Source organism: Cyprinodon variegatus, unplaced genomic scaffold (assembly GCF_000732505.1).
Source record: "Cyprinodon variegatus isolate N-32 unplaced genomic scaffold, C_variegatus-1.0 Scaffold68, whole genome shotgun sequence".
Lineage (NCBI taxonomy): Eukaryota > Metazoa > Chordata > Actinopteri > Cyprinodontiformes > Cyprinodontidae > Cyprinodon > Cyprinodon variegatus.
The window spans coordinates 944,067-955,799 of NW_015150521.1; the positions used below are offsets into that span (position 1 = coordinate 944,067).

Sequence of the window (11,733 nt, forward strand, 5' to 3'; positions counted from 1 at the left end):
CCATTCATTTTCTTTATCTGAGAGAAAGTTAGAGCACCCAGATACAACACCCTCATGCACAGGGAGTACATGTAACCTCCAAGCAGAGGGAGCCATGGTGAGGATTTGATTCCAGGACCTTTTTGCAGTGCACAACAACAAAAAGCTGGGGAAACCAAAAACTAAAATCCTATTTTAATGTAAATTGCATTAAATTTAGTGTGCATCATATAAAACTTTTTCTATCATCTAATACGTGCCTGCATTAGCTTTGTCTGATATATGCTATATATATGTATATATAGATATATATATATACTATGTATATATATGCATATTAAAATATGTGACAATCCTCAAATTTCTACTTTAATATGAGCAATTTAGTAAAATTTCCAATCCCTGTTAACAGCTTTAAGGCACACGGTATCCTTAAATACAGCTCAGAGAAATATTCTACCAGGCATGCAGCTAAGTGTCTGGGCCTAATATGAACTATTGCTTATAACAAATTCAAACAACCTAAAAGACTATGAGAGATTTATTACTTAAAACATTTTTATGATTTCAGGCCTCTTAATGGACAAACCATGTAATCTTGCCCCATGACTCAATGATGACGAGCATAACATCACATGCCCGTATATTTTGCTCAGTTACTGCATTTTAGCCGTGGAATTACACAGAATCAAGTAAAAAAACCAACAAATAAAGATCCACATTCTGCTTTTTCTTTTTAGTCTAATGTCACATGAGACTTGAGTCGGGGTCTGCTGATGCAATGGTTGCTAAAGTTCAAATGAGAGTTGATATCAATGCTTTGCTGTAGAAGCAAAAAGCAAGCTGTTGCCCTGAATCTAAGTCTGTTTTAAAGCAAAGATTTAATTTGAGAGAATAAGGTTCCTCTGCGGCAGCAGTAACACACCCTGCAGCTCCATTTAATAAAAACCCCATTAGAGTGCATTCCATCAGTGAAGGCTAAGAGTCAGCTGGGAATATTCTCCAGGAGTGAGGTGGATGAAGCAGAGAGGTTCGAGGTGTTGATAAGCAGCTACATGTAACATTTCATGTGGCATTTGGTCTTATTATTAAGGCAATAATAAAACATAATTTTCACACTAGATCTGTAAACCAAGAGCATTCATGTGTGGAAACAAAAAAAGACATTCTATGTTATGTAAAAGGTTTCTGGAATGCTTTGATGAAAACTTAACATGACAGCAACCCTTGCATTCTGTTTCTTTTGGTACTGCAGATGGCAGTAAAAAAAAAAATCATTATTAAAGTGCTAGAAGAAGATTTTGCTTATTAGGGTGGCATATTTAGGATTATATTTGTTCAGTGATCTGTGCTGCTGGCGTCTCCTGCAGGATTGTTCACTGTTTATGCAACTATATGGGGCATCACATGTATTAATGTAGATTATGTTTTATATTCTTGAGAGTTCTTAGGTAGGATGTTTTAACCGGATAGGGATAAGGGGACACCTTATTTTTGCCTTTAATTTATCCCAGCAGCTCAATAACAGTTTGTTATTTTTATTCCAGATTTTTTGCACAGTTTGATAAGAAGTCATTTTGAAAATAGACCTATGTCATTATCTTCTGTTTAGACAACCTTTCTAATTAATATGTAAATCTGCATTTCTTAAGTTGTTATCAGATTTATTTTTTGTTTAAATGGGTGCAAAGTTTTCAATGTTCTAAGAAGTAATAGTGAGAGAAGTGTTATAAAGTTAGAAGGAGCAGGCTGGATTTCTCTCAACCAGCACTGAAGGGCTGATAGAAAGCATTTGTTTGCTCTCTACATTCTGGTAAATCAATGATGTAACTCTATTGGTTATGAAATCGACATTCTTTCTGGGAAAGCACTGGAATTAACTGTGTCATTAGGATTTTGTAATTCATCCTGCACAGTTCTCTTCTCGATGATTAATTAGGTACAGGGAGATCTTTTAAATATCAAACTGCTTTAAATGTAGTCTGTTTAGCGCTATAATTTTATAGCATCTTGCAACATAGTTATAGTTTAAAACACCAGTTTAAACAAATCTAAATCAGACATGTGTTTAATGAATAAAAATGCAATATTTGCATAACTGGAACGAATCTATAAGAGTTTTTTTTTTCTAGTTTTACCTATGCTTACCCCTTGGATGTAATATTTAGAGGCCGACAGGGAGTCCCTGATTGATAAACCATGAAGTGCGTAATTAATGGTGAAGTTTCCCATGAGACAACAGTGGGTTAAAGCAGGGTCAAAGGCAGCATTACAGAAGCAGTGAAGGAGCCATTCGGAGCTCCCTAGTTCCCCTGAAGGCCCATCAGTTAAGTAGAGATAAAAGGCGTGAGTGCAAGGATAATGTTTAACCAAAAGTACCATGTCAGACGGTCCATAAACTGCTTCCTTTAGGGAAGGGAGAAAAAGGGCCTTCAGAACAGAAGGATTTCTTCCACTCATATAAGGGTGAAATTTTATAAAGGGGTCAAACTATGTTAACATGTATGTTAACAAGTCTTTTGGCTTACATTCAACACTACAACTTCAAGCAGTCAGCACAAACTGACCATCTAGAAGTCAGAAGTCAAGGTATGAAAACACAAAAATGCATTTTGTCATTTGGAAAATAAATGGTAAAATGATGCTGAAAGCAGAAGAGATGCGTGTTGTGTGATCATGTGGTGTGGATTTATACTCCCTTTGTCATATTGATGAGACCAGATAGATATCAGCCTGACTCATTCGCTGTTATTTATGAAAACCACAGGTGTGACCAGAAACAAGGAGACTGTTATCAAAGAAGGTTAGCAGACTGGTGCAGGTGGAATCAATAAAACAAACTGCTCAGAGCTTTAGCCTTTAATGATCTACTAAAGAACCCTTAACACACCCTCCACTACTGCAAAATTGCTGCATAAAACTGTATTTGATGCACTGCTTAGCTTTGACATAAACCCAACTTTCAAAAGTGTTTCTCCCACTGAAAAACACAGCTCTCAAGCTAAACAAGTACATCCATAATTGCAGCTTATGTATGCACTCAAGATTAACGGTCCACATATGGTCCGAATTATGCAGTGGAGTTAAAGGTTGTGGGCATAACATTCCAGATGTGGACAAAGACAGGCCTGTTTCCTTATAGGCATGGCTTTGTTGAGTAGGTGAGTGAAGTGGATCACAAATGAAGTCATCTTTCCATCTCCCAGTGAGACTTTAACATGGTGTGCAGCTCATACCAAACTGCTGCAGTAAACAACGAAAGGGGGTCTTGAATTATTAATTATGATTAATTATTAATTATTTTTCATATAATTGGCCCCTGGGCTGCAACATGCTCTTGAGAACAAGTAGCCCACAAAAATTTGGTTCTTTATTTGTGTGGATGCAACACATTCAGACCTCCAATGCATAAGGGGTTCCACAAGGCTCTGTATTAGGCCCTCTTTTATTTACTATTTATATATGGTAAATGATCTTAATCGGCATGTGTCTGATGCAAATTTTCATTTTTATGCAGATGATACAGTTATTTACTGCTGTGCACCTTCTCTTAAACAAGCCATTGCACACTTACAGAATGCTTTTAATGTGGTCCAAAATACTTTGCTACAGTTGAAACTTGTGCTCAATGCAGAAAAAACTAAATGTATGCTTTTCACAGACCTTCGGAACAGGTCACTGAATGTTCCTTCAGTGGTTACTCTTGATGGTCGTGAAATACAGATAGTTTCAACTTATAAGTATCTTGGTATTGTCATTGATGACAACCTATCATTTAAGCCTCATGTTCACTGTCTAGTGAGAAAGTTGAGACTAAAATTGGGTTTTTACTTTCGAAATAAGCTGTGCTTTTCTTTTAATGTAAAAAAACGGTTGGTGGCATCCACTTTTTTAACTGTGCTGGACTATGGTGATATATTATATATGCATTCATCTGCTCAATGCCTGCAGATGATTGACGCAGCCTATCACGCATCATTGAGATTTATTACTAATTGTAAAGCTCGCACCCATCACTGTGAGCTGTATTCTCGTGTAGGGTGGTCTGCCTTGGCTACACGGAGGCTTTGTCATTGGTATATATTTATATATAAGGCTATTCTTGGTGCGCTTCCATCTTATTTATGTTCACTTCTTATGAAAAAAAGTACTGGTCATTACTCTCTCCGTTCTCAGGCTGTTGTCTTGTTTTCGGTCCCACGTGTCAGTACTGAGCTGGGTAAAAAGGCCTTTGCTTACTCTGCTCCCTTTACATGGAATTTGCTGCAAAATAACATGAAACTTAGTAAATTGGTTCCTTTGAATACTTTTAAGTTGAGAATTAGATGTTTTGAGTTAGACTCCCTCACATGTCAATGTTTTAATTGAAATTTTATTGTAAGTGCATATTTGGCTTTTATGTGTGTGTCTTTTATACGTATGTAATGATGTGATGTAATTTTGATGCCTATCTTGGCCAGGTCTCCCTTGCAAAAGAGATTTTTAATCTCAATGGGTATTACCTGGTTAAATAAAGGATAAATAAAAAAATAAAAAAAAAAATAAGGAAGACACAGAAAAACAATCACCAGTCCACTTATTTATTTTTTATTTTTTTCATCAATAGGAATAACAATGAAAGCTAATTAGTGTCCAGATAAAAAACCCAAAACTAATTATTAATTTTATACTCCAAGTTGTTTTGCAAAAGAAAAAAAACTATTGATTAAATCGAACACACATGCAACCATTTTAAAAGGGTTGATCTGACATCAAAAGACATTTTGGCACCAGAGTTTCCGTTTACTTCGTGCTAGACAAGCATGGTAATAATTTAAAAGAAAAAGTAACTGATTTTTAAGGATATACAAAATAACTAATAGATCAACGGATGATTAGTAAACATATTATAGAATGTATATATATATGTATATATATATATATATATATATATATATATATATATATATATATATATATATATATATATATAAATAGATATAGATATATTCCTACCTCTTCCTAATTAAAATATAAGTTTTAACTAATCTAAAATGATAAGTTTGCCTAAAATTCATATTGCCCATTATCAATAAGCTCTATAGATCCGACTACATTTGTGTTTCTTCTTATCTCTGACTTACGCTCTACTAGGATATTCTTAGCTGGGAAGCATTCTGTTAGTCCATCTGCACAGACAGATGATTTTCTGGAGTTTCTGCCCTGCGTCACAACCAATGAGGAGCCTGCAGGAGATAAAAGCAAAACAGAATGCCTAAAGGGTTTGCCAAAACACTTCTGCTAAGATTATCAGTGGCAGCAACAATGAGTTGCTGACGGGCGATGGAAACACTGGCCTTCACTAGTCTAACAGCCTGAACAAAGTCAACAATCTGTGTGAAAATTCTTGTACATGACATGCTTAGCATTTTACTTTTGGAAACTATCTTTATAACCTCCATGCATTTCTTTGTAATCTTTTTTAAACTGAAGTGCTTTGAAATTCTTTCCATTTTAATGAATATCTGAATAACATTACTCACTATCTCCGAAAAATAAAACATAAATATAACCTTTTCATGTTTTCAAACATCTCAGAAATCTCACTCTGATAAGTAAACATTAATTGGAAAGCAAAAGTGATATGGGATTACATACAAGTAGAATATCCAAGCTTGTAAATGTTCTATAATATTTTATGATCTGCTTATGGTAGTTTTCTGTCTCTACTTTGGAAAGCAGTTATAAAAAACAGAAAGGATTTTGAATTATTTATTTTGAGAAAGAAAATTTAAATATTTCTTTCTTTGAGTTTTCTACGGCACTAGTGGTTCATTTTTTCGAAAGTAGGCTGACAGGAAAGGGGGTATGAGAGGGGTAGAGACATGCGGCAAAGGACCATAAGTCTGATTCGAACCCAGGTCAGCCGCAATATGTGGACCATGCACATGAACACTGCGCACCTGCATGCCCGAAAATTGAAATATTTCTAACATTTTTTCTAAAAATGTAGGAAAACAAGCTAATTTGGTTCAAGTGGATCTTTAGCAGTGTGCTGTCATTATTTAGATTGGCAGGCAAAGAAACATTACTAACAACAGGGAGGCTATAAGAATGTCACTGTGGTTTACAGCTTCTGCTGTGGTGTTAAAATTCATAAGGCGAGAAACTATTTCTGAAACTTGAACTTGAAATCTACAGAGGTGGGAGAGGTTGTATATTTTAGAATATTGCTGCTGTGAAATGCTGCACCAGTCTTATGGTGTTAATTTAAAAGTATAATTTATGATTCATAACGTGTTTGGATAATTTGAAATAATTTAACCCAAATTAAATTTTATTTGTGCCCATCCTTCATTATATACCTAAAAAAAGCTATCTTAAATATTTATTTCTATTTTATTTAAATGCAAACTTTCTTCAACTCTTTGCTTCCACCATTTTACTTCCCTTGAGACCTAACTCTGTGGCACAATCATGTCACACACAATTAGCGTTCCTGAGAGCCACATGGATCCACACTGCTTGGGGCCAAACAGGCGCCGTCCACTTCCTAGATGCAGGCAGCAGGGGACGTGCTCTATTTTTATCCTGTCATTAGTCAAATGAAACAGGAAAAAATAAAAAAAAAACATGACAGTCCTCAGCTGGAAGAAACTGTAAAAGTGCTGGAAGTATGACTTCATTTCTTTCTTTTTTTTTTTCCTCAAAACTGGAAATTTCAAAGTGGACACTAGATTGCACCATAAGTGACATAATGATCTTATATTTACACCTAAATCAGCTTGATGTGCTCAAGTTATTCAATGAAAAATAAGAGTAAGTTCCTCTTTAAATGGGTAAAACTAGGGTTTTACCATCTGGTTAAAAATAAGATTAAAACTTACCTTGGTTTATAAGCAGAAAGAACTGAGATTGAAGGCATATGCAGACAGTTATCTGTAGCCTATATGTGTTATGTACTTAGATTTTTGTATATTTGTCAAGTTTGTGGCAAATGAATTGAGGCTTCTTATTTTTTTTGTGTGTGTCTGTGTGCTGCTGCTGTTTAGGCATCAGAGTGAGGACCATTTTTCTAATCTCACCACGGTACATTTGGCTGGTTCTCATAAGGTTATTGCTAATAATTAAGTTGTCTGTTGGGTTAGGGTTAGGGTTAGGTATGTCTTTGTAACCTTTAGGTTTAGGCTTATTTTGATGTATCCTGAATAGAAAGGGTTGAAAATGACTGAAAATCAATGGAAGTCAATAGCAGTCAACACATGGTCCTCACTACATATAGCAAGACAAGAGTGTGTGTGGGTGTGTTTATTCGTTGAAAAAATATTTATATACAATAACTTACTAACATCTCATCAACCCTGCTGTCAGATATTTTTTCTTAATAAAAATTAAAACAACAAATGATTAAAATTATTGCACGGGTATTCTACACAGTATTGTGCAAGTCCTTCTTTCATAAGAATTACTTCCTTGATCAGGCTTAAAACTGAATAGCTTCTTTGTCAGGGTTTGGGATTTTTTAACTTTGAACCATATTTAATTATTTCAACAAAAATTGTGTAAAATAATGAAGAAGATAATCTTTCATAAAAACATATGTGCTCTCTTAAGCTGCTCTCTTTTAAATATAACCCATACCTGCTAATGTTATAAGAAAGGAAAAATCAAAAAATAAGTATTGGGACTGGATCCACTTAGTAAGAACATTTAAATCGAGATAGTAAGAACATACAAATGTTTCAGTCTTTGTAACTTTGACACCATCATACGGTCTATGGTGTGCTTTCATTTAATCTAGCTGTGTTTCTCGCTTTTGTTTTTAGCACAGAAACCTTCTCTGGCACAATCCAAAGATTTTGGTGTGAATATATTTTGTCACTTTGAAATTGTTTGACACTCATTATTTAATCAACGTTTTATTCTTTTTTTTTCATATACTCTCTTTATTATTAAAATATTTTATTATCTGCCATCATTTTGTGCCCATTAAAAAAAAAAACTTCTAAATGTCCTCTCATAAATTGCCCAACTGCATTCTACACATGCATACAAGGCCACAAAAAATAAAAAATAAAATAAAATAGACGAACGTAGCTCAAGTTCTTTGAAAGCCAAAGAAGTCTTTTATACTAGCCAAATAAGTTTTAAAGGTGAACTGAACCAAATGATTCAGATCCCAGAAAAAAGCTTCATTTCACTCCACACGTTGACCTAAATTACAGCGCGGTCCCTTTAAGAAACACATTCACTTCCTGTATGCTGGATCTCGCGATACCAGAGCAACCAACGCTAAAATATTTTTTTTATTTATTCCTGAAAAATTAGTAAATAAACACCGGTATCTTATAAATATTTAAACTCGCTGTAATATGAACAGAGATTATGGCAGGAAGGAAAAGGAAGGTCCAAGATATAACTTCCGCTGCTGCACTTAGAGAGACGGGTTTGTTGTTACAGAGAAAACGGACCGAACCGAGCTGCAGAGCTTCTGCCGAACCGGTACCGATCGAATCTGTTCGAGGTTTCGAACCGGAGCAAAGCCGTTATTTCAGCACCGAGCCTCAGCGCAGACTGGAGCAGGACTTTTTCAATCAGCCTTGCATCAGTTTGGCTAAAGCATTCCTCGGCAAGGTATTCATTAAACCTGATTCACATTTTATTATTGTCCTCTGTCTTTATGAAGCATTAAGAGTATCTAGGCGAAGAATGAATTTTTTGTGAGTCAAAATGGAATTGAAACTACAATGTGAAACCAACAGTGGCGGTTGTAGGAAATTTTAGTGGGGTGGCTAAGGGATTTCCGGGAAGGGGGGCACATTAACACAGTACCTGACCAGTGGTGATAACAGAAAATATTTCTGTAGTATGCACTGATGGGTGCTAAAAACGTCTCATGGTCAATCTATACTGATCAAAATAAACCAGGAGAAAAATGAACAACACAGCATCTATGTTTTCCAAATAAATCACTGCAGACCAGATTTTCATTAGGATCAATTCTGATACAGCTATATGCATATTATACATTAGTGGCATTTAAATTAATTTATGGTTCTACATAATATATACCGTACATTAAATGGGTTGCGAAGTATTCTTTAACTCTCGAGAAGACTCCTAGGCAGGGGTGCTCAAGTCCAGTCCTCAAGAGCTACTTTCCTGTAACGTTTTGGCTACGTTCACACTGCAGCCTGAAGTGACACATTTTTTTGCCCACATGCGACTTGGATCTGATGTTTTCATGGCTGTCTGAACAACACAGATCCAATTTTTTCCAATCTGACCCAGGCCACTTGGCTCTGTGGTCCTGGATCCCATATGAATCTGATCTTTTCAAATGCGACCTGTGTCTGAACGGCCAGGTCGCATTCATCCGATCTGAATGCCATGGCGGACGATGATGCAGAGAGCTGTATTTTTTTGACCATCTTGAAAAGATTGAGCTTTAAAGGTTTGGAAAGATCACTAGATGCGCCCCAGCACTACATCCATGTTTACTTCCGTAAACACCAATGCTGGCTTGTGACGTCATTGTGTCCTCTACTGCGCACAGGGGACACGTAAGCTGTATGAATGCAGTTTACACAGGAGACCACATACAAGTCGCATATATTTGTAAATATGAACGGCAACGCAAAAAAACGGATTTCTCAAAAAAAAAAAAAGTCGGAATTGAGCATCAAGGCCTGCAGTGTGAACGTAGCCTTTGATGCACCCCATTTTTAACACACCTGAATCAAATGAGTGGCTCGTTACCATGACTCTGCTGAGCTTAATAAGGGGGTTGAGCCTTTAGACTCGGGTGTGTTAGAGAAGAGATTCATCTAAACCTAACAGGATGGTAGCTCTTGAGGACTAGACTCTAGCACCCCTACTCCTAGGTGACTGCAGAGACAAACTTTCCACCTATAAAATCTTAACACTAATTCATAAAAGAGCAAGAATTATTTATTAGTCATTTTTATTTAGAGTTGCTTGTATTGTTGTGAGGGTTTTTTTTAATGCATTTTTAAAATTAATAATTTGGTTAATATTCCAGCGTTAATGTAAAAGCAGGAAATTTCACATGATGATTTCACTGCTGCCTCCATCAGCCTTAGAGGAGAACTGCTTTTACAATGGGTATTGAATTAAATCCCAAGAGGAACAACAAATCACCTGGTAGGGGTTGCCAATGATTGGCCATGGCCCCCCTGGCCACCTCTTTAAATCTGCCCCTGGAAACAAATGTTACCCTATAGTGCAAGCTCCATGCTACCCCACAATAGATAGTCCAGAGGGAGAACACAACCTTTTACTAAATTATTTTAAAGTTCCTGCAGAATAAGGTGGAACTTTGCATGTAATTCAGAGTGGAAAACATGAGAGAACAAGCAAAAAATACAATCTCCAGGTTGTGCATTAAAAAAAAAGTCTTATCCAGGCTATGTAAGGTTAAGAAATACTTTAAACTAATATTTTAGCTTACTGTTACACAGCCTCAATTTGTTGTATTTGCAAGCAGCATAGGGGCATTTACTAGTTAATCCTAAACTGCATGATCCATGCTCAAAATGAAATTTCCATAAAACTTATAATACATCCATCAATTTTCCGCCACGGTTATCCCAATTGGGGTTGTGAGGGGTGCTGGAATCTCCAGCTGTCAATGGCCGATAGGCGGGATACATCCTGGATAGGTCGTCAGTCTTTCGCAGGGCCTTATAATACATATCTCAATTTAATTCTAACAAGGAATAACTTTTTTTTCCATACATCTTTAAATGCATGATTATTGAAGGTGAAAAACTGCATAAAAACAGCTGATTTATTTAATAAAAACTATCCAATGAGAAATAAAAATTTTCCCTGCAGGTGCTGGTCCGCAAGTGTGCAGATGGCTCTGAGCTCCGAGGGAGAATAGTGGAAACTGAAGCATATCTTGGAGGGGAGGACAAAGCCTCACACTCAGCGGGGGGCAAACGCACAGAGAGGAACACTGCCATGTTCATGAAGCCAGGCACTATTTATGTGTATCCAATCTATGGGATCTACCTCTGCATGAATGTTTCCAGTGAAGGTTTGTTCAATACACACTAGTAGTGCTTCATATTTATCTTATTCTTGATGTCTGAATATGATTATGATGTGAAAAGGCTTGTATTTAGGTCAACCCTATTTATCTAATAATAAAGCAAGTCAGCTGGTTTTGGTTTTCATTAGTAGAGAAAAAAGGAAGGAAACAAAGCAGAGCCTTGCTGACCGATGCAGATTGTGTGCTGTGTTTATTCAGGGGAGGGTGCTGCCGTGCTGCTGCGTTCTCTGGAGCCTTTGCAGGGCCAGTCTGCAATGAGGGAGCTGAGAACGGCTAGACGAAAAGACGGAGCCCGCCAGCTGAAGGACAAAGAGTTGTGCAACGGCCCTTCCAAGCTGTGCCAGGCTCTAAATATACCTCGCTGTTTTGACCGTAGAGACTTGGCTTCTGACCCAGAGGTGTGGCTGGAGGCCGATCAAAACACAAGTCCCCCAAAACCTAAGGATATAGTTTCAGCTCCACGCATCGGTATCGAGTCCCATGGGGAATGGGCGAAGAAACCATGGCGCTTTTACCTCCGTGGGCACCCCTGCGTTAGTGTTGTGAATAAAGAGGCAGAGAGATGCTCTCTGTATGGAAATGGAACCAACAGTTCAGACTCATGAGATGTGTAGAGAAAAAACAGAAAGAAATTTAACTTTAAAAAAGGACTTTGGGAGTTTTCTTTTCTGTCCCTTTTTTACAAATCAACCACTTGT

General features: G+C 36.8%; 1 protein-coding gene across 1 annotated transcript; it reads left to right on the plus strand.

Moving 5' to 3' along the window:
• The first annotated feature begins 8,227 nt into the window (after positions 1–8,227).
• On the plus strand, positions 8,228–11,664 carry mpg (N-methylpurine DNA glycosylase). Its single transcript, XM_015372094.1, has 3 exons — positions 8,228–8,592; positions 10,816–11,020; positions 11,234–11,664. The coding sequence occupies exons 1-3, from the start codon at positions 8,344–8,346 to the stop codon at positions 11,638–11,640; spliced, it is 861 nt and encodes a 286-aa protein (XP_015227580.1). The 5' UTR covers positions 8,228–8,343; the 3' UTR covers positions 11,641–11,664.
• Positions 11,665–11,733: the final 69 nt, after the last annotated feature.

Bases quoted from the DNA above. Each gene is read 5' to 3' on its own strand.
- mpg (XM_015372094.1), top strand. From the start codon at position 8,344: ATGGCAGGAAGGAAAAGGAAGGTCCAAGATATAACTTCCGCTGCTGCA. The intron at 8,593-10,815 runs GTATTCATTAAA...TTTTCCCTGCAG, and splicing joins CTAAAGCATTCCTCGGCAAG to GTGCTGGTCCGCAAGTGTGC. The intron at 11,021-11,233 runs GTTTGTTCAATA...GTGTTTATTCAG, and splicing joins CATGAATGTTTCCAGTGAAG to GGGAGGGTGCTGCCGTGCTG.